Source organism: Lates calcarifer, linkage group LG19 (genome assembly GCF_001640805.2).
Source record: "Lates calcarifer isolate ASB-BC8 linkage group LG19, TLL_Latcal_v3, whole genome shotgun sequence".
Taxonomy (NCBI): domain Eukaryota; kingdom Metazoa; phylum Chordata; class Actinopteri; family Centropomidae; genus Lates; species Lates calcarifer.
This window is the reverse complement of record NC_066851.1, coordinates 20,490,562-20,511,882: the sequence shown is the minus strand read 5'-3', so window position 1 is coordinate 20,511,882 and position 21,321 is coordinate 20,490,562. Positions and strand designations below refer to the sequence as shown.

The 21,321-nt window shown below is 39.2% G+C and overlaps 1 protein-coding gene across 2 annotated transcripts in view; it reads left to right on the top strand.

Annotated features, from left to right (window-relative positions):
• The window catches only part of galnt16 (UDP-N-acetyl-alpha-D-galactosamine:polypeptide N-acetylgalactosaminyltransferase 16), a 33,833-nt gene that overhangs the window by 10,487 nt on the left and 2,025 nt on the right, over positions 1-21,321 (top strand). The window contains exons 5-15 of one of the 2 annotated variants that reach the window (XM_051077924.1): positions 3,282-3,347; positions 7,333-7,454; positions 13,215-13,302; positions 13,686-13,770; positions 14,482-14,585; positions 15,593-15,719; positions 16,519-16,611; positions 17,160-17,243; positions 18,338-18,464; positions 19,357-19,473; positions 19,776-21,169. In XM_051077924.1, coding sequence (XP_050933881.1) covers positions 3,282-3,347; positions 7,333-7,454; positions 13,215-13,302; positions 13,686-13,770; positions 14,482-14,585; positions 15,593-15,719; positions 16,519-16,611; positions 17,160-17,243; positions 18,338-18,464; positions 19,357-19,473; positions 19,776-19,781 — 1,019 coding nt within the window. In that variant the 3' untranslated portion in view covers positions 19,782-21,169. Of the gene's footprint in view, positions 1-3,281; positions 3,348-7,332; positions 7,455-13,214; positions 13,303-13,685; positions 13,771-14,481; positions 14,586-15,592; positions 15,720-16,518; positions 16,612-17,159; positions 17,244-18,337; positions 18,465-19,356; positions 19,474-19,775; positions 21,170-21,321 lie in introns of those variants that run through there. The other variant, XM_018666274.2, reaches the window with a different exon arrangement.

The following is a 21,321-nucleotide window of genomic DNA, read 5'->3' as shown; positions in this document are numbered from 1 at the left end:
CACACTGCCATCTGCTATGAAAATGTGTGATGCAAATGTGAAGGGGAGAAGAGGAGAAGACCTAATAATAGGAGAGTGTAGGGGGAGGATAATATCAAGAGACAGGAGTGGCTAATATCACAGACAATCAGAAACTGAATCAGAGGTGAGAGCGTCCTGAGGATCTGCTCACTTTTTATGTAACTGGTCTGTGATGCTGCTGATGGGTGAAAACAACACGGCAACAGAGAGGAGCTGGAGCTGTTACCACCGCGAGAAACTGATTATTTTTTATGTAAAAGCAAATTAGTCGTCTAATTGACCTTGACATTAAGAAAATGGAGGAGTTGAATCAGTTTAATAGCGCCATAAAGAGCGGGTTATGTTTTATGTAACCGACCAGGACTGTGGAATTACAGGATAACCACATTTGAGCAATTATTCCCCTTTGTCAGCAATAGGCAGAAGAATTACATGAGCTCACGCTTCTCACTGTCCACAGCGCTTTCTGTAATTACCACCACATGCATCTTCTGTCTGTGGGAATAACACAGCGACCTACATTCACTGTGTACTCAGGCACTGACACACACACACGCCCACATGCACACGCACACACACATACATGCAGACACACTCAGAGGTGTCAGAGCTGGCCAGACATCTAAACAGTAGTGTCTCAGCGGCAGCAGCAGCGGGAGCTCTATTAGCTCACTAATGCCTCGTTTATTCTCCCTCTGCTGCTGCCAGTCTACCTGCACCCACGATGAGCTGGCAGCACCGACAGGGCTTGAATTTTTCCACCTCTGCTGTAGTGTCCTTGAGCAAAACTTTTAATGTTTGGATCTCAGGTCTCCGTATTAATTATCATGTGAAGCTGTTTCAAACACACTTAGGTTCCAGCCTGTGGCCTTTAGGTTTGACTCAGTCTGAGTGTGAACCAGTAAGCCTCAGATTAACCAGCTATTCTTTTCCTTCCAACTCTTCTCTGTTGTCTCCCTCTGATGCCAGTTTCTAATGCTGTGATTTATTTAAGTCTCAGTAATCTCTGCTAGTAAAAACAAAGTAAAACTGTTTTTTAAGTTGTGGTTTAAAGGCAGGGTGTAGAGCATTTCCTCTAAAATCCAAATCACTACATGATGTTAAATGAACATGGATTCTTTCTTGGAGCTTGCAAACACAGTTTCATCCAAATTACATAAGCACATTGCAAAATACAATTTCTGGTGGTGGTGATTTTAAGGTCACATGACTAATTGATATAAAGAAACTGTAAACAGCCTCAAATACCATCATAGTCAAGGCAAAATTGACAAAATCGACAGTGAAGCATGATATGTTGGAGGACATTTTTATGTTTAAATGAACATGGATACCCACACTGCCAACAGTAAAGAAAGATTACATTTACTCTGGTGTGTTTTCAAGTCTTTTAGCCTCCTAACGCAGTACTGTCAGAGCAAACAGCGTTTTCCACTTTCAACTGCGATCTTTCAGCTTTTCACAGCAATATAATAACAATAATAATCTTTATTTAATCTTTATTTAATTTAATCCTTCTGTTGAAAAACCTGAAGATCAGTTCACCTAAACACACTCACACACACAAAATAAATAAACCAGTTTGGTTTAATTTCTTCTACTGTGGCTGTTCACAAGTCCAAGACAGCTGTATTAACATAATAGCATTTGCACGTCTGTCTCTCACATTTTTTCCTCCACATTAATACAGTATATTTTGTAATATATTTGCTCTTTGTTTTCATTATTTATAGTGTCCATATTTTCAGTATATTCATATAGAATCAGGCAGAGTGGATTTGTCAGCTTTGTTTTTATTTTATTTTATAGTTTTCACGTAAGTATCAACAACAATAAAACACCCAGCAACACAGAGATTTCATGATTTTTTTCTAACATGTAGCTGCCGTGCTTAAAGTGCAGGTGGAGTTCAGACAGGGAGTGAGAGTGTGATCTGATTGGTTGGTAGATGTGACCTGGCAGGCAGACAGCTAGAGGAGGTGGTGGGGGATGTTGGTCAGCAACAGGAGGAGGGATCGTCCTGTCCGAGTGTAATCCTGTTAAGGCTTGCCTTAATCGTAAGGACACTGTCCTCAATCAAGGGCAGTGATCTTTACTACGAGTCCAGACAACAGCATGTGACTCCAATACTGTTGGGATAAGAATACACTGCAGTAAATACAGTGTACTAATGTTAACAGTGCACTATTGTGGCAGAAAGGGTAAAAGAAATTGAAGGAATTAACTTTGTTGTTCTAATTGGAAATCTTACGAGTTGTATCCTGAATGGAACTCCAGCTTTAGATCACCACCACTAATTTTAAATTAGACAAATTCATACATAGAATTCAATTACATGTTTCCATGCAATTACATGCATGGAAGCACTCACATAAGCATATGCACATACACACACACATGCACAGATGGACACACACAATCTGGCTAGAAGTATACAACATCTGCTCAGTGAGTGTGATCTATGACTTTCTGCTCTTCTTCCCTGAGTGGATAAAGCCTCCCTCCACTCCACTCCACTGAACACACACACACACAAACATCCCAGCTGTCTCCTCTGTAGCGCACTCATACTCTCACATATTTGACAGCTTAAATGCAAACAAACAGGTTTGTACACACAACTAATTTAATCAAACAGGATTACAAGTTGTCATGCTTGTTTCTGTCAGCATACTCTATCGCTGCTGGGGAGAGGGTCTGCTTGATCTACCCACAATCCCTTAGCAAGATCACACTCACTCTCTGCTGCTAATGCTAATCCTCTCAGGGGTGGGTGGGTGTGTGTGTACCTGTGTTTGCATGCTGTTTGCATCAACAAAAAGTCTGCGCCAGATATTGCTCATGTAGAGAAAGGGAGTGGATGATGGGAATGGGCTGCTCGCTGGACTTGTTTATGGAAAAAGGATTTTGAATTTAATTATCCTGTGAAATGAAGCTCTTTTGTTTGAGCACTCAGTCTCTCTGAACTGTGCACTTTTTGTGTTTACATGTTTCTTGATTATTTGCATGACAGTGATGGAGCACTGATGGGTGTTGTCTCTGAATGTGATGTGTTTAGGTCATATTGTTCTGTGGTGTGAGTGGCCTTGTGTTTATGTGTGTTTAAAGTGCTCTGAATCCATTTAAGTGTGGGATTGTGGTGTGTTTGTGGGTTTGTGTGAGTGACAGAGTGTGAGACAAGGCGATGAGGAGAGATGTTTTTCTCAGTGTGTGTTCTGATTCCACCATAACATCCCATCTCCTCTGCTCTCCTCCTCCAGCTGAGGACTGCCAGCTGCTCTCTCAGATCCCCAAAGTGCGCTGCCTGAGGAACGGCAGGAGAGAGGGTGAGTGGAGGGACGGGGGAGACAGGGGGAAGACGGGGAGGAGACAAATTGGTTTAATAGAAAAGAGACCGTACACATGTGTGTTTTTTAAGCAATCCAACATGAAGGCATTGTGTCACATGGTACATGTACACACAAATCGGCTTGGTGCTCAGGGCTGCAGCTGACTAATTATTCATTTATTTAAATCAATCAGTGGTTTGTTTAGTCACTTCTCTCCTGCTAAGTGACTGTAAATTGATTTTCAAATTAGTTATTTAATTAATTTTCTGTCTTGTCAAGTAATTAACTAATCATCTGAGTACTAATAGTGACAAAAACATAACTTAATTAGACTGTATAGCCTCAATCAAAACAAAATAATCAATTAACATACACACAAGAAATGAAATAGATGCTTTGGTGCATCCATTCTGCATCTGTATCTCAACACACACATACAGTATATACATGTGCCTATGGTTCATTTTACTTTCATTTGGATTTATCACCTACTGTGAGCAGGTGTGCACACCTGACATTGGAAATGTATTTGGAGAAACAAGGCAACTCTACAAAGTCTGTTCCAGTTCTTTCCATTGCAGAATCCTTATTAAAAACACAAACTACAGGACTGTAGAAGAACATGCCAGCATTGTTTGAGTCATCACCCACAGGTTTCTGAATTGACTTAATTTAATCCCCAAATTAGATTAAATCTGAACTAGCAAAACAAGAAAGTTCAGCCAAACTAAAGGCCAAAAGCGCCAGTGTTCCTGATTTGTTTGGATGCCTAATGATAAGCTCTCTTACTCAGGTTGCTGCTTGTGTTCCTGCTCTCACTGCAGAGACTAAGGACTTTGTTTAGGCTTATGAACCACATGCTGACAAAACATGAGCATGTTGGATTAAGGCCAGCAGAACCCAACTGGCAGCCAAGTTACATGAGCCAGGAGCGAGCTCAAGTTTGCCTTTAAAATCGATGTGTTCAGTGTAAAAGCCATGTCATGGAGTGAACAGTCTGATTTAATATAAATCTTTTTCTCAGCTAGGGTAAACCAAAAATGCAACACAAAATGCAGCTCAAGCAGAAGAGAACAGTCCCTGTCCCTGTGATTATTAGAACTGATTTCAAGATTGTGTTCCTACTTTACACAGCTCCTAATGGCCTCACACCTTCAGGCATCATTGACTTTCTCTCCTTTAATGCGTCAAACTGCTGCCTGAGGTCATCAAGCACTGGAGCATTAAGTGTACCCACAGTTGCAACAAACAAGCAGGAGGAGACAGGCTTTTGTTGTTACAGATGAGAGACCATAGATGGGTGGGATAGCCATATATCTGACATGTACTGTAACACACTGAAAATGAATTTTAGAGACAGTTAAACACTACTAAAATCTTTCCTTAACCTGAACCAAGTGCTGTTGATGCCCTAAGCATAACCATAGAAAGTTTAATAATGCTGTAGTCACTATAAGTTGATACTGTTCTGCAAGATCAGATAAACACATATAAACACATTCTCTAGAAGACAGGGGCTGTATCAGATGTATGGTGCTTTACAAATACAGTTGTTATTTCTGCACATAAAGTGAAATCACTTTTCATTTTTTTCTGCAAGGGCATACCTGTGGCACCTGAACTTTGGGACATTTAGACTGATGCACAGGTGTCACTCAGGTGACACTGACACTGGACTGAAAATGAAAGATCAAAGTGTCTGATTCAGGCTCATATCCCAGTTAAACAAAGGTTAAAAAAGTCAGTTTGACACAGTGATATCGGACGATTTTTAAAGTAGGTTAGAGTGCACTGTTGTGTGCTGCTGCTGTTAATTTGTATGAATCAAATACTGCTTTTGTTCCCAAATGCTGTGAACAACATTGAGCCAAGTATCTTCATACAAGTTTCAGTTAAACCTGTTTTTCTCTGTGAAATGGTTCAGTGTATTTGTCTTCTTATAAAGTGCATGTCTGAGGAATGTGTTTCAAAAAGATGTAGATAATAACCCCTCCTTCTCTATGACTCTATTTCTATATAACAGGTATAATCATGTTAGACTTCAGGGCTACTTTTTCTAAAAAAGCACAATTAGCTTTTCAAACAGTTTCACAAGTTTGTGTTATTTTAATGATCTTTGCCTTTGGAACAAAACTCCGCAGATGATGAGATGCATCAGTTAAATGAACTGTAGCTGCTGCATAGAACAAAAATTAAGTAAAAATATAATTAACCTCCTCCACGGATCCCTGTGGAAAATGCAAATTACTGTGACTGTAGACGTACTTTTGACGAAGAAAGACACCTTTGCTTCCATCACTCCCCTGTGTGTCTCCTTTAAAATAGATTCTACCCCTGGCTCCAAATTAACACTTTTTTTTCTTTTTTCAGCAAGCAATTGAAAGCGGTTGCCAGGGCAAATAGCGAGACACATTCTGGTATCTACTTTAGACTAATCCAATTAACTGGTTTCATTTCTAAAGGCTGTTTGTTCTGTAGAAGCTTTGCCAGCTAAAGTCAAATGGAAATACCCCAGAAACACAAATGATTTCCTCTCAACCAATAAATAACTTTAATGAGAGAGGTCCTTAAATTGTTCAGTACTTTGATGTTGTTATGTAATTTACTTTGTAGTGTAAAACATGTGGCCTATGATGACCTTTTGAATGCAGTTTAAATAGAGTCTCCAGCTTTTTAAAAACATCATTTGTAAACATGATGTCAGGCTCTCAGAATCAAATATCAGCAGCTTCTCTCTGCTTTGCAGTGATGCTCAGTGAGAGGGTGAGAAATCAATGGTAGAGGAGGCAGAGAGGCCAACTTTGGCCTCACCACATTAGAATGCAGCGCATCCATCTGGAAAAAACAACCCTTTTACAATCATTCCCTCCACCTATACGTGAAATCTATACCTGAAGCAGCAAGTTCATACCTGCTCATCTGCAGTTAATGAAAGTTGTTGTTGGGAAAATAGACTAAGAAACAAAAAAAATGAAACAAAGAACAACAATAACCTTAGTAGCAGACAAGGCAAAGCATAGAAATTGAGCACAGTTAATCATAAAAAGTGTTTTTAGTCATTTAGTGTTGCAAAGGTTAGTTGTTTTTTTTTAAGGTCAAATGTTGAGGCAGCAGAGGTTGAAATATATAAATATGAAAGATTTACTCTACCGTTTTTACACATCAAAGTGTGTTTACAGATCCCACAGTACCACTGCATACATGAAAAAGTTTCACAAAGTCTTCTGTGGCTCCAGGGGGAGTTGCAAAATCTAATGAACCAGCTAGAACTGACAGTTTGTTTGAGCTAAGAAGAATAAAAAATGCTTGCTCTTTTCATAAAAATTGTCCATCATAAGTCCCACAATTTTATATGAGTGCAATGCCAAATAAGTACTGTTTGTACCTTTCAAACTCTTGTTGTAATGAAGGCCTTCTGTCAAAGATTTGTAGTCTCCATGTCACCTCAAGCAATTTCAGTTGTGCAATAAGTTTATTATAGATCACCTTTCAAGAGCAAAATGTGTTCACAGTAAGAAAAATAAGGCAAAGGACATAAAGTACAGACTTAAGAAGAGTGAAGACCGCTTAAATAGAGACAAGAAAATTACACAGAGGAAAGTCTATACACTAACAATGTAAGGTGAGGCACAGTCTCCTTTAGTTTGAAGCTTGGAGTGAGGAGCAATCAACAAAACCTGATCAGAAAACCTGCTGCAGTAGCTCTGTAATGTGAGCAGAGCGCTGTAGGAATCTTGAGTTGAATTCTGAATTGAACAGAGAGCAGGTATAAAGAAAACATTTGGGAGACTTTGGAGGACAAAAGCTTAGCAGCAGCACTTTGAGCCACAGAAGACATTATACAGCTGTTCACAGGCTGAGGAGTAGTCATTGTGACAAGTAAATTGACTGTGGCATGTTCACTCAGTAGAGTGCATCTTTAATAATGACTCAAAATAAGCTTCAATTTCATGGCAGCATCTCTACCCTGTGCTTCCTCCAGGTCTGATTCGATCACGTGTGCGAGGAGCCAACACAGCGTCGGCCTCCATCTTGACCTTCTTGGACAGCCACTGCGAGGTCAACACTGACTGGCTGCAGCCCATGATCCAACGAGTCAAGGAGGTACAGACCCGCAGACTCACAGTCTGCCCTCATTCACACTCTCCAATCAGACACTTAATACATGCAGCTCACACATGCACACACACATATTTTGGAGGTGGAACAATTGCTTTTTTTTTTGCCCCTGTGATGTAACGCTTCAGGGGATTTTGCTCCTTTTCAGGGTAGATTTTATTGGCTGTGATGTAATACGTTGGCACTGCATAGTGTTAAATAAACACTCAATTTGTTCAGCTAAGATTTAAGTCATTGTAGACCAGATGTCACACAGACCATGGTGCCATTTTCCCAACCAATGTCTTTTCCACTTGATTGTGGGGTGTTTTACCAGATTAGTTGGTCTGTTTTGTGTTGCACCAGTGGTTTGTGTTGTGCATAGTGACAGCATTATCTCTGGCCTGAGGCTGCACGCTGGGTTCCTCTCTGATTTTTAATGCAGTGGGAAGATTCTCCCCATTCACCACATCTTACAAATTAAATTATGTAGCCCACCAGGGACACAACTGTCAAATTCAAATCAAAAAATGTGAACAGGATGAAATGCAGAACGAGCCACTCTTTATTTTTTGCTCTGTCATTTTTAATTTCACCGGTATTTTTATATGAACCTTCAAGGACATGTTGGCTCTTTCTGTTTCCCTCCTAGTCTGCTTTTCTGTATCAGTTTCACAAAGTTATACAAGTGAAGCGCACACAGAATTTAAATACATACATGCAGAGGCACACGAGTGTCTGCAGAGCTGAGTGTGTGCACTTACTGAGACGTGAGTGTCTGGGGTCGTGATAAAGAGAGATGACGCTGTGGAAAGCGTCCTTAATCACTCACTAATGAGCGATAGGCCGTTGTTGGCTGTGGTATAAGTAGCCTGCGACTGGGCTCTAAACACCACAGCTGCTTCCCCAAATCTGCTGCCGTCCGCCATCACAGGCAAACATTCCCTCTGACTGTGCAGTGGGAACAGTTACATTTCATATTTCTCTCAGTAATCACTTCTCCTCTCATGTGAGCTCCCACTTAAGTCTGACACTCAGACTGAGCTGTTTCCAGCGCACCTCATTTCTCCGTCCACTCCCTTTTTCCCTGTGGTTTTAAGGAGGCGCTGCGTCTGTCTTTACTGCCTCCATTCACTGTATTATTTATTTATAAAACTTGATTAAAAAAACAACTTTATTCACTAGGATAGAGCTCTCTTATCGGCTCTCCTCTCTCTGCTGCCTTTAAGTAGCTCCAAATGCTTCCTCAGTCCTGTCAATACACAGAAAATATTAGACACTTTTTGGGTAACTTTCTTGCTGAGTGTTAGGTGAGAAGATTGATACCATGTATGTTTGGTAAATGTGAAGCTGAAGCTCCTTATCTTAGCATACTGGAGAGAAAACAGATTGCCTGGCTCTGTCTTTAAGTAAATTTAGCCTACTAGCACCTTTACAGCTCAATAACTAACACATTATTTATCTTGTTTCATTCAAACAAAACCTTAAGAGCAAAAAAAGACAATTTGCACAGGTTAATGTGTTGGACTGTTCTTGCCAAAAAAATTTAACACCTCAGTTTGTGTTCAGATGGAAAAAAGGATAATTAGTGTGATTTAGAGGTGCTGGATTGTTTTTCTTCTGATACCGTGGTTTCCCCCTTTTTCCAGCCTTCATGTTAAGCAAAGTTAAAGCATAGGATAACTCAGGTATGTGTGGCACTTTTACTTATATAAAGGTTCTGAATATTTCTTCCAACACTGAAATTCATAGAATAACATAAACAAACTAACTGATTGAGACAGCAGTATTCCAGCAGCTCCTGTGTTCTGTGAAGTAAAATGATTGTTTTTGTCAGTGGAGTTTGGTAGTGATATATAGTGATGTTTCTAACTGAACAAAAAGGATCTTTCTCTTTAATAAATAGGTCTATCTCTGTAGGAATCCCATCCATAAAGTTGTCAGACACTTATAATAACAGTCTGAGTTTGTCAGTGGCAAAAACAAGTGCTTTATTGGACATACTTTGACACAGACAAATGTGCAGTTAGATTACACTGCAGCAGCTGTTCACAGTGTCCAGGTCCTCTGTTCTTGCTCAATGCAGCACAGATGCCAAAGATTTTTGTCCCTATCCATCATTTACAGAAACGTGATAAAATAAGGACCAGGTTAAAAAATATCTGAGTTATCCCTCAACTGTCATATGACTATAGCTTCATGTTAAATGTACAGACAGGAGAGCGGTATCAATCGATCTCGGCAAGAAAACAACTCAAAATGTTGAACTATTCCTTTAAATGAAGAAGCATTATAAAAAGTGAGCAGTTACTGAAGGACACGAGTCTGCAGTTTGTTCTGAAAGTACACCAGACAATAACCTCAACTCATTCAAAAACTCTGCATGCAACGAAACTCATATTCAAACCACAAAACCTCTCAATGTTTTATTCAGAGGACTCTACACATTGCGAGTGTATGCACATTGTGTTTCCGTAAACTCATCCTTGGCTCTGGGCAGCTCTGAATCATCCGGCTTGCATTACAGTCCTTTAGTCTGGCATTCATGAGAGCGCAGCCTAATTCTCCTGCTCCTCGGTCCGGCTGCACCTGGCCCTGGATTCATTAATCTTCCTGAGACCACAGTCCTGTTTTCATAAAGGAGAGTATGAATACTGATAAGGGGTCAGTGTCCAGTCCTTTAATGCAAAGTAATAACGCTTTTCATTTGTTAGCTCAGAACAGCAACTAAAAAAGCTTTAATTAAATTAGTAATTAAGTACTAATAATGAGCTCTCCCCCCAGAAATGTTGGGGGATTAGAATTGGAGTTTTGTGAAAGGTATAGCCTTTCATATGCACTCTCTGCAGCGCGGTCATTTTCTGATTAGGTTTAGGTGATATGTAATACCTCATGGGCGACTTTCTTTAAGTGCATTACCTTCTGTAGACCATGGAGAATAACTGTAATCGTCTGAAGGTAATTTTCTACAGCAGTTACACACTTACGAAGTACAGAAGCTAATAAAATATCATCAGTGGTTGTATAATGCTCCTCTCTTTGCTTTATCTTGTTGTCTTCACTGACCACAGCAGCAGTGAGCCCTGACCTTTTGGGCTCGTGACTCCTTAAGCTAGTTGCCAGTTATCACCAGATCAACCTAATTTACAAGAACAAAAAGCAAAGATTATAGGAAAGTCTGAAAAAAGTGTAGCAGCAATATTTTTTCTTCTTTCTTATCCTGTTAATCATCCTGTAACCCTTTGACCAACCCCAGGGTGGGAGTCATTTGCCAACAGACCAGAGACAATTAGTGTTTCACTTAAGAACATTTCTCAGATGCACAACTCTGCCTCTGTTTTGTTGGCTTTAGGCATTAGCACGAGATCTAATGAAAAAAAGCAAAAGAAGAGGAATTACATATCACTGCAGGCTAGAATTTTTCATGTTAGCTGGTTATTTTAACTAAAGCCGGACAGATCTGTGGCCAGGGGTGGAGGAAATACTCAGATCACTAACCTAAGTTAAAGCAGCAGTACAACAATATAAAAAATACTCTGTTCTAAGTACAAGTTACTGTAAAAGTTGCATTGAAAAGGTACAATAGTGGGCCACTATCATTAAACTGTAGTGAAAGCATCATAATTAAAAGCCTCTGTTATTTTATTAGATGATTATTACTGATGCAATAAAGTATAATTTTATCTAAAGCAAAACATCATATTTATAAGATCTTCTTACATTATGTAAATACAGTAAAATCCTAATTCATTTACATTATTATTATAATCTACAAAAATGCCTCTGCCATCTGTACCACAAACTATCTCCACATAGTGAGTGCATAACACACATTTACAGCAAAGAACATGATTCAGGACAGAGAAACAGAAGTCTGCCTCTTGACCTTTAGCCCCAGCTGGACAGTGTGTCCTCTGTTGGTCTCTTACTCAGATATTGATGCGACATTACTTGGTGATGAAATCTCCACATGTCAAAGCACAAGCTAAAGATAGATAAAGCTTTCATTCTGTCAACAGTTAATTGTTCATTTTTGTTCCCTTTCCCACGTTTCATGTAAATTAGTGTTCTTTTCCAGAGCCACATTTTGTAATTGCAGTAGAAAAATAAGCTTAAATTCCGTTATTAGTGACATTTAAAGCAGCCAGATGTAAGAGAAGAAATCACAGCACTCTGACACTGTAATACATGCAGACACAGGAAGAGAGAATGAAAAAGGGAAAGAAGGAAAGAGGGAAGCCATATTTAGAGATCATCAGTGACATCCATTTTGGAAGTGCTGCCACTTCACGCATTACCAAATCACAGAGGCTCATTAAAAGCCCAATAAATGTCTATTGCTTAAAGCTGTTGAGAGCATCACTTTCCAAATTGCTCTCTGGCATTTCACACTCGCTCTTCCCCCACACTTTTTGGTACAATGAGTTCAGGACAAAGTTCAGCTCAGATTCTGAGCAAAGAGAGGGACTGCACTAATTGGAAACAGTCATTTCGAGTGTCCTGATGCTAAGCTGTTCGATTATACACACACACACACAACAGATGCCTCATGGGCAAACAGCAGTGTTGGCACAGACACACATGCACAGACAGATGCAGGCAACACTCGCACTGTCTCCTCTGCTGTGTTTACTTTTGGGTTTGTGTTCCTTCTGCAGCAGGATGTAGTTCAACGGTTCAGAGTTCATTTCTCATGAATTTATGTCCACTATGAACTCTGGGAAGAATGAGGATATGCCTTTATGTTCTGCACCAATGATTGGTACATTTATTTTTTTCTTGCTTTTTACTCTTCTGATTTTTATTCTAATTCTTGCTCAGGTTAACACAAAAACACTGCAAGGGAGTTGGGTTGTTACCAGTGATCATCTCTGCTTATCAAAACCATAAGATCCAAACAGGCAGTTAATCATCAGACCTGTCTTTAGTCACATATTCCACTGGGAGATGAATTCATCGCCCCCACAGAGTGGTGGTGCAATATTTAATATTCATCAATATACACTGATGTATTCTCTTGACACACACAAAGACAGCTGAATTAATTTTCTGAACATCTATGTTCTGAGAAGGATTCTGATCAAAACATTGTATGTTAAAATGTTTCGCTTGTCATACTTTCTATCTTTTAATTAGTTAGAGTCAATTTTATGCATAAGCAAGCTGAGTTAAAGTTAGTCAGTGAAAAACATAATTATGATATAAAATATAAATCATCAAAAAAAAGCATTGCAAAATAATGACTATATTTATATTTTGACAGTTTGACAGATTTCATTTTTATATTAAATAACTGTGATCAGCTTTAACTGCATTTGTGATTTTGCTGCATGTCCTGTATTTTATTATGTTAAAATCTAATGTGTTATACAAAAGGTGAGGAATAATCAGTCTGTTCAATGCAATGCAATTTCATTATGATAGACAAGATTTTCTGGAGAAGAAATGAGAGTTCAGTATGTGATATTACACATTTTGTTAGTTACCAGTTAACAGTTGTTCAGACTGTTTGCTTGTTAATTCATCTGTTATTTAAAGGAGCTATAAATGTACATCCTAATTATCCAGAAACAAAAATCTGTTCAACCAGACACACTGAGTTTCTGGTCTACTAATACTAAAAATATGATTTCCATCTCTGTAGATCGGTTAAAACACAGCATATAAATACTTTTATGAGTTTAAATATAAAAGGTTTAATCATGTCAAATAAGTGTTTTAACACATTATGTTTTATTAATAATGTGTCCTTCTCCTCCCATGCAGGATCATACACGAGTGGTCAGCCCCATCATTGACGTCATCAGCCTGGATAACTTTGCCTACTTGGCTGCTTCTGCTGACTTGAGAGGAGGTCAGGACACAAAGCACAAATCATGTACAGTACCAGCTGATAACACACAGCTGCAGTCAGGGAAAACCCCTGTTTCACAAGCCCTTGTTATATGACATCATGATCCTCGCCAGATCAACTCAAAACTCAGGGTAGAAATTCAGAAATGGATTTACAGTTAGTTACTCTGGATATAAAATGTGTAAAGACAGAAAGTTTTCATTCGACAGCAGTGAATTATAAACAGGATTTTGTGCAAGGGCTTGTTGCAATGATTGGAATGAACACTGGGTGGGTGAAATCAGTCTTCTTGGCTGCTTTAGGACTGATGTCTAGACGAAGCAGTTGTAAATTTAACTGCCAGATTTGACTTTTTGTCTCACTTGTGCTGTATTTTTTGTCAGGATTTGACTGGAGTCTCCATTTCAAATGGGAACAGATTCCCATCGAGCAGAAAATGGCGAGAAGCGACCCCACACAGTCAATCAGGTGTGTCCACAATGCTCATCATCACTCCTCCTCATCTTCTTTTATGGTGTAGTGATCCATACTGCCACAGTATTATTGACTACTGAACTTAAAAATTCATCTTGAACATATATTATGTATATGTCTGAAATATTATGGATATACATTCATTTACTGAATAAACATGCTGTTGTGACACATTTTAAAATACAAAAATGATTTTCTTCTTCCCAGAGATTCTTCACCTTAGACTGAAGTTGGAGATTTCTTCTTGTTTAACAATTTAAAACACTTTCTGTCTTTCTGTTTCTGTCATGTGGGAACATTTGTGATATCGCTTGTTTATGGATTAAATTGCTTGGCCTGTGTTATTCTAACCCCCTGGACTTTAAGCTTGTTGTCCACTGTTTGCTTTTTCTTTGCTAAACTACTAAATAGCAGAGTGGTAATGTGATTAAACACAAATTAGTTTAGGAACATGAAACATGTTAGCATAAAACTAAAATAAAAAGTTCATAAAATTGGATTTAGACACTAGGACCCTCTGCAAAACCTAGTAAAGCAAGACCCAGATTTAGAAACTTATTTTATTAACTGATATTTTGCAAACTTAGATTGAAGTATGGCAGGCCATCTGCAGCGTTAGAAAGACTGCATGTCTTCAGGCTTGTAAAAACTCTCCAAAGAGAGAGAGAGAGAATGTAAATTACTCCTTCCCTCCCGTGTCCACAGGACTCCCGTCATCGCTGGTGGGATCTTTGTCATGGACAAGAGCTGGTTCAACCACCTGGGCCAGTACGACACCCACATGGACATCTGGGGAGGGGAGAACTTTGGTGAGCTTGCTGATGATTTTGAACTTTTACTTGAATTTGAATAATGGCTTTTTATTAATCATCCTCCACATATATCCCACTCAGAATGTCTTTAAATAAGTCCACAAAACCAGGCTTCACTGCCCTCTGGCAAAGTTCAGACACAGACTGTAAAACTGTCAATGTTCCTGACTTTATTGTGTCTAATAAAGATAAATGCTCCTTCAAATGATCCAATAAGTAGGGTTTCATTTCATAATTTATGCTTTCTACATTAAATTTTAATATGTGAACTTCCCTAAAGGTGACTAGAGCAGGGGCAATAGAAGAAAAGGAGATTACACATTTATTTAACGAAATAAAAAGAATACTGAATTGGAATATTGAACCAAAGTCCTGTACGTTGTCTCTAAATTTAAACCTGCCACAAATCACTTGTTTTAAAAGGAAAATTGATGAGGGACAATGGATTTGACTTGGGTTCACCCCATTAGTGTGCGTAATGAGAAGAATAATGATTTTCCCATTCAGTGTACATCGTATTCAGGTCTTGTTTGGGAACAGAAAACAAAAAGTATGCTTATTTATCACACTGTTTATTTGGAAAACACATAACTGTTTCCAATGACTAGAGAGTCTTGAGGTTAAATACATAAATAATAATGAAATGTTCAAATTTAAGCAACAAAACAGGAAATTTTAGTTCCTGAATGTGGTCTGCCTGGCTCTGGATGACTGCAGATGCTTTTGGATGCTGCAGAGGTCCAGCACCCTGTGCTCCAAAAATGCCAAATGTGTCCTTTGAATTTGCAAGGCAGCAGAGCGTTAACTTATCTGTGACAACAGCTCTCATGCACTCAGATTATAGCCATCTGCTGCATGGAAAATGTAGCAGGTGAACACGGCCAGGCTGATTCTGGGATGCTGCCAATTAAACAGTGTAATTTAGGGATAGACAGACAGACACCACCTCAGATAACTACACTCCTGCATTCCTGGCCTCATCCTCTACCTCTGTCCTCCTGCAGAACTTTCTTTCCGGGTGTGGATGTGCGGAGGAAGTCTGGAGATTCTCCCCTGCAGCCGCGTGGGTCACGTGTTCAGGAAACGACACCCGTACGACTTCCCAGAAGGCAACGCTCTCACCTACATTAAGTGAGTGGGTCGATCTGTACTGTGTTATTACACCACATCACAATCACCAACTGCAAAGAAGGTTAATCTTTGAGCCAGCCTTAAAATCTTACAGCTCAGTGTGAAGTTAAGTGCGTCATCAGGCAAATGTCACACTTTGTGCATGTTTTTACCCAAGTGGTGGCGAGAGATTAGTAAGTAAGCAACCACATTTTGAAAAGTCACTACCTGGACCTCATGTGACAAAAACAGTAAATGACTCAAACCTAAAATTCCTCTTCCTAACATCCAGAAGGTTTGAGGATGTTGACAAAGATCGAACTTTCTCTGGATGAACTAGAGCAGCAGTGTAACAAGCCCCTGGCAGCAGACCAGTAGTCGAGCCATGAATCATTTCTATGAAATTATATGAATCATCAACAAAAGCTTAACAATAATAAAATAACTTGGCTGGACGTTACAGCTTATTTTGCTGTATTGTCTTTGAACTCAGTGCAGTTTGTACTGCATCTTTCCCTCACCTCTCCCTCTCATCTCAACAACAATATAGTGATTGTTAAGTACTTATTAGCTTGCATCAGTATATAAATCCTGTGTAAGGTACCTACCTGCAGAGATCCAAACTATTTCATCTTCCCATTTGTCTTCACTTGCAAATATACCTAGGATTTAAGGATGATGAAGTTCCTGATGGAGATGGGTTTTTTCAGGCTGTCTGGAGGCTCCAGTGTGTGACACTGTCATTAGAGTTGGCTGCAGGAATGCCAGCAGCACTGTCATTACTGTGTCTGAGCAGGTGTTGTGTCTCTGTCCCCCACAGGAACACCCGGCGGGCGGCTGAGGTGTGGATGGACGAATATAAACAGTACTACTACTCTGCGAGGCCGTCAGCCCAGGGCAAGGCCTTTGGGAGGTTTGTCTGTTATACTGTCATCCTCTTCTCTCTCAATGTATCATGCAGACAGCAGCTCACATGCAGGTTTCCTCATGTCGCATACAGGTTACAGATTTTGTCTCTGACACCATATTTTGCACACATCCTGTATTGTTTCAGTCAGGCCAGTCCATGTAGTAGATGTGATGATAGAGCTAGAGAGCAAGATTTCTTCATTTCACCATTTTACTGCTCTTGTTCTTATGTGCACTATTTTTAGGGACATTTGTATGCATGGAGCAACACATTTGCATAAAGCCAGTGCTGTGGTTGTGGATTACAACAAAAAGCCCTGATTAGCAGAATTGAGTTATTGCTGATCTAACACTGTTAATAAAATCCCCATTAGCTAAGTTTGTAGCTGAGTTTTCTTCATCGAGCTGCTGATCGTGTTCCTGTGAGCTACACAGAGCTCATGTCTAGTTTTCTGTTCGGAGTTGGATCCAAGTTATAAATGTCTTCCTCTCTCCCTCCTATTTTTGTCCCTTTCCTCATCTTTGTCTTTTCTTTATCTTTTATTCATGTAGCATTGCAGACCGTTTGACACTGCGGCGGAAGTTGAACTGCAAACCTTTCCGCTGGTACATGGAGAACGTCTATCCTGAGCTGAGGTAAACTAAGCAGCAGTCACTGTTGTTCATGTCGACTCATGTTAATGACATTTAAAGATTCCCTCAAGACATTTTTTAGAATTTAGAAAAATAATCTGCTGAATATCTGAATAATAATGAATAATAATTTCTGTCTGATGTGAATTTTTCAGAAAAGAAGTTAACTTACTGTCTTACAAAGTATTAAAATTACATATAGTTCTTCTCCATAATCTATTTAAAAGTTTAAAACTTTGACTGTTTGACACAAAATGTCTCTTTCTTTACTGAAAAGAAAAAGCAATGAAGACTTCACATTTTCACATCACACTTTCCTAAAAACTAGTTGTGATTCCACAAAATCATGTTTGTACATCCAGGTGTTAAATTCAGATTTATGATGATTGTGTCAGACTCTGCACAGTAAAGGTCAAACATCCAGCAGAAAGAATAATAAGCAAAACACATTTTTGAGCAGAGGGGGACTTTGAATATGTATGCGGGCCTTTATAAACATCTTAATATTCATTTTGCGCTGTCTGTTATGTAACACCAAAGAGAACCAAGAAAAAGAACCATTAAAAACCGAGAAATGGAAAATACTCAGAAAAGTTTGTTCACCCGTGTTTCTTTTGATTGATTATTGGAGGAGGCCAAGGGGCTGAAATGAGGCAGAAATCGCTTTCAACTATCAGTCAGTTCAAAAGAAAAAAAGACACAGTTATAAATGCAATAGGATTTTCTTTTTTTCCTAGCACAAAATAATCTTGCAACCCCTTGGGGTGTTATGACCCCCAAGTTCAGAACCAGTAATCTAAATATATCTGACTGGGTGGGAATCTCTGAGTGGTTTATCAGTGTGTGTCCCACCAGCTTGTTTCTCAAGCAAAGCCCCCACCTCTCTGGCTGCGTCTAATCTATGGCATCTCTCCAAATAACTGTGGTTTCTCAGATTGTGATTGTATATTTTTATAAGTACGTGTTGTAACAGGGCCTATTACTTTGTGGTGCAATTCACCCAGCAGAGTGAAAAGTCAATTCAATCCATCTGTTCTTTACTGTTGTAATTCGACCTCTCGTTGACCTCTCTTCTCTCTGTAAAATGGTTCCTTCAGGGTCCCTGAGCAGGAAGCGGTGTCCAGTGTGTTGAAACAAGGTGGTCTGTGTCTGGAGACCCGTGGGGCCGACATCCTGGGCCTGGCAGAGTGCAGGGGCATCGGAGCCAACAGGCCACAATCACAGGTCAGGGCTCTCAGGAGACTGTGGGTCATACACTTTAAGTGTGAATTATTGCTATAAATTCAATAAATGTGCTGGAATTTGACCTGATAACACTGATGTGGGAGCAAAGTAACAATTAATGCACTGATAGGAGTTCATAGAAGACACTGGGACAATGTCAGATGTGAAAAATTACATGGATCCTTGGACGTTTACACAATTTAATCAGTGCATGACTCATGTAATAATTCTGTATGATATTTTTTTTAATCATTATGACATTTTTATCAACATACAAATCCCAGGTTCCTTCTTATTCTGTTACAGAACTGATAAACACATGCTATTAATTATCACGAGGAACAACATGCCAAACCTTAATTTAGTTTTAATTTAGTTTAGTCACGTTAGTCAACATTAATCACCATTATATTAATCATGATGCATACAGTACCACCTCAGCTGAATGTCACAGTTATTATTAGCTGCTAGGTTGGCACTTCTAACCTGTGATTTAGATAAAGTAATACAAATGAAGTTGAAAATCATCAGTTCTTCCTTTTCCAGGAATCAAACCCAACCATGTTCCTTGATTTCAGACTTCATCTCTTTAAATCAGTTGGACAGAAACATAGCTCTTTCTGATTGATAACAGTAGGAATCTGCGGTCCAGTTGTGTTGTGCTTAGCCTTTTGAGTTAGTAGCATATGAGACCAGTGTTTACACAAACCTGCTGGATTACTGTGCGTTATGAAAATCATTTTTTGTGATTAATTGAGGATTTAGTAAACAAACCTGAAAGGCACTACCAGAAACCGGATAACCACATGAATGCTAATATTTGTCCTTTAAAACTCTGTTCAAACTGAGATGATAGCTGTCACCACAGGTCTCTTTTTTGTGTGTTTTGCAGAGATGGGAGCTAATAGAGCCACTGATCCGACAGCAGGACCTCTGCTTGGCCATTTCAGCCTTCACTGCGGGGTCAAAGGTCAAGATGGAGCCCTGCAATACAAAAGAGCCCAGACAGGTAAGAAGAAAATGGTGTTATTCTTTCAAAAATATGTTTCATTTCTGTTATGAAAGAAGTTCCACAAAACATTAAAAAGCATTTGAAAAAAAAAGACTTGACACAAACAAGTCTCATTTAATTTCTTATAAAAAGATCTATTCTGTGAAGTTGGGAAGTTAACTAAGGGTTAACAAAAGAAACAGGACTTAAAGCTTTAATCCTCCACTATCAGTCATGTTAACAGTGGGTCTTAGTTTTTCCAAATACTTATTTCATTTTGGAATCAAGTGGTTCATTTGTCCTTGATGTGCCACTCACAGTGTTGAACTCATGACATGAAAGATTTGGAGATAAGAGGTGATTCCAGGACAGATGCTTAGCAGCCCGCCTGCTAATGATGCCAGAAGGCTGAGATGATCTGAGTGGCTCCCGCCAAAGGAAGAGATGATTTTAAAGACGCCGTAGAACAAGCGCTCCCATAACTTCAGACCCCACCCCGTTGCTTCCACATCCCATCCCAGCAGTCACATCCCATGTGGACTCGTGTTGGCCGTATGGCTGATTTATGACATCGAAGAGGAGTTATTAACTCAAACCATGTGTATGAGTGTGTGAGACTCCTGCCAGACCATCCTCTCATCTCTCTGCAGGCCCGTTGCAATCCTTTGAGAGTTCGTTGGGAGCCTGCCAGTTAACAAGCAACCAGTTTTTGCTGTGGGAGAAATTTGGCCTCTTTTGTCCTGAGTGTTTAATCCCCTAGAAAGGAAAAAGTTACTTGTGTTTCTGACTTTGCTCTCTAAATGAAAGAGCACTGAAGTGTTTAACCCTTAACCCAACAAGTGACTGTGGTGCCTTGTAAAAAAAAATGTAAATAGTGGCATATTTCAACATTAAACCAAACCACAGTTTATTCACAGAAGTTTGATATGAGGTTTTTATTCATTATTGGATACTTCAGTCATGATGTCCATTAGCAGAATAATGGGAGGGTTCTCCCTGATCACTGCTGCATAACAACAGCCTCGAGCAATTTTGCATCATTTTATTTTCTTTGCATAAATTCCATTACATCTGGCACAATCATCTGCATGGATTTCAGGATGAACTGATTAGAATTTGGTAGTGAAAGGTCAAAGATCGCCATCACTTTGACCACACAAAACATGTTTTTGGCCGCAACTCAAGAATTCCTACACTAATTATGACCAGCGTTCACATAAATGTCAAATAGGATAAAATGATGAAGCGATGACATTTTATATCTGAAAGGTCAAAAGTCAACCTCTCTGTAATATCATAATGTTCTGCACAAAAACACTTTTCTGGCCTTTATTCAATGGCATAACTCAGGAACAGAAGGGAAGATTGTGACCATATTTCCTGCAACTTGACTCGTTGGCACAGACATACAACCGTGAGGCCGTAATTCTAGTTTGTAAATCATTTCTTAGTTTAATCCTGAAAGAATTTCATTAGTTTGGGTTTTACTGGTGATATTTTGTCCAATCCTGGTCTAAAAGCTGTTTTAGAAGCTGTTTCCAACAAGAATAAATGAAAAGAAGTTCTTGGAAATTCTTTGGCATGATTTAGTTGTATGTCAAGACAGAAAACTGGCTCTAAATGTTTACTATCAGCAGCTTTATTACGAATGTATTAGTGTCTATATCAGTCTTCAAAAACTCATCCCTATCAGTTACTAAACTGTTAAAATTTCGCTCAAATGTTTCATTTTCTCCTTCTGCACAGACACACCACACATGTAACAGTATACAGTGTGTTTACAGTATGTGACACACACATGTATACACAGATGCTCTGTCCCTCCTCCAGGATTTTAAGATTAACCTCCCATTCACCTCCACACTT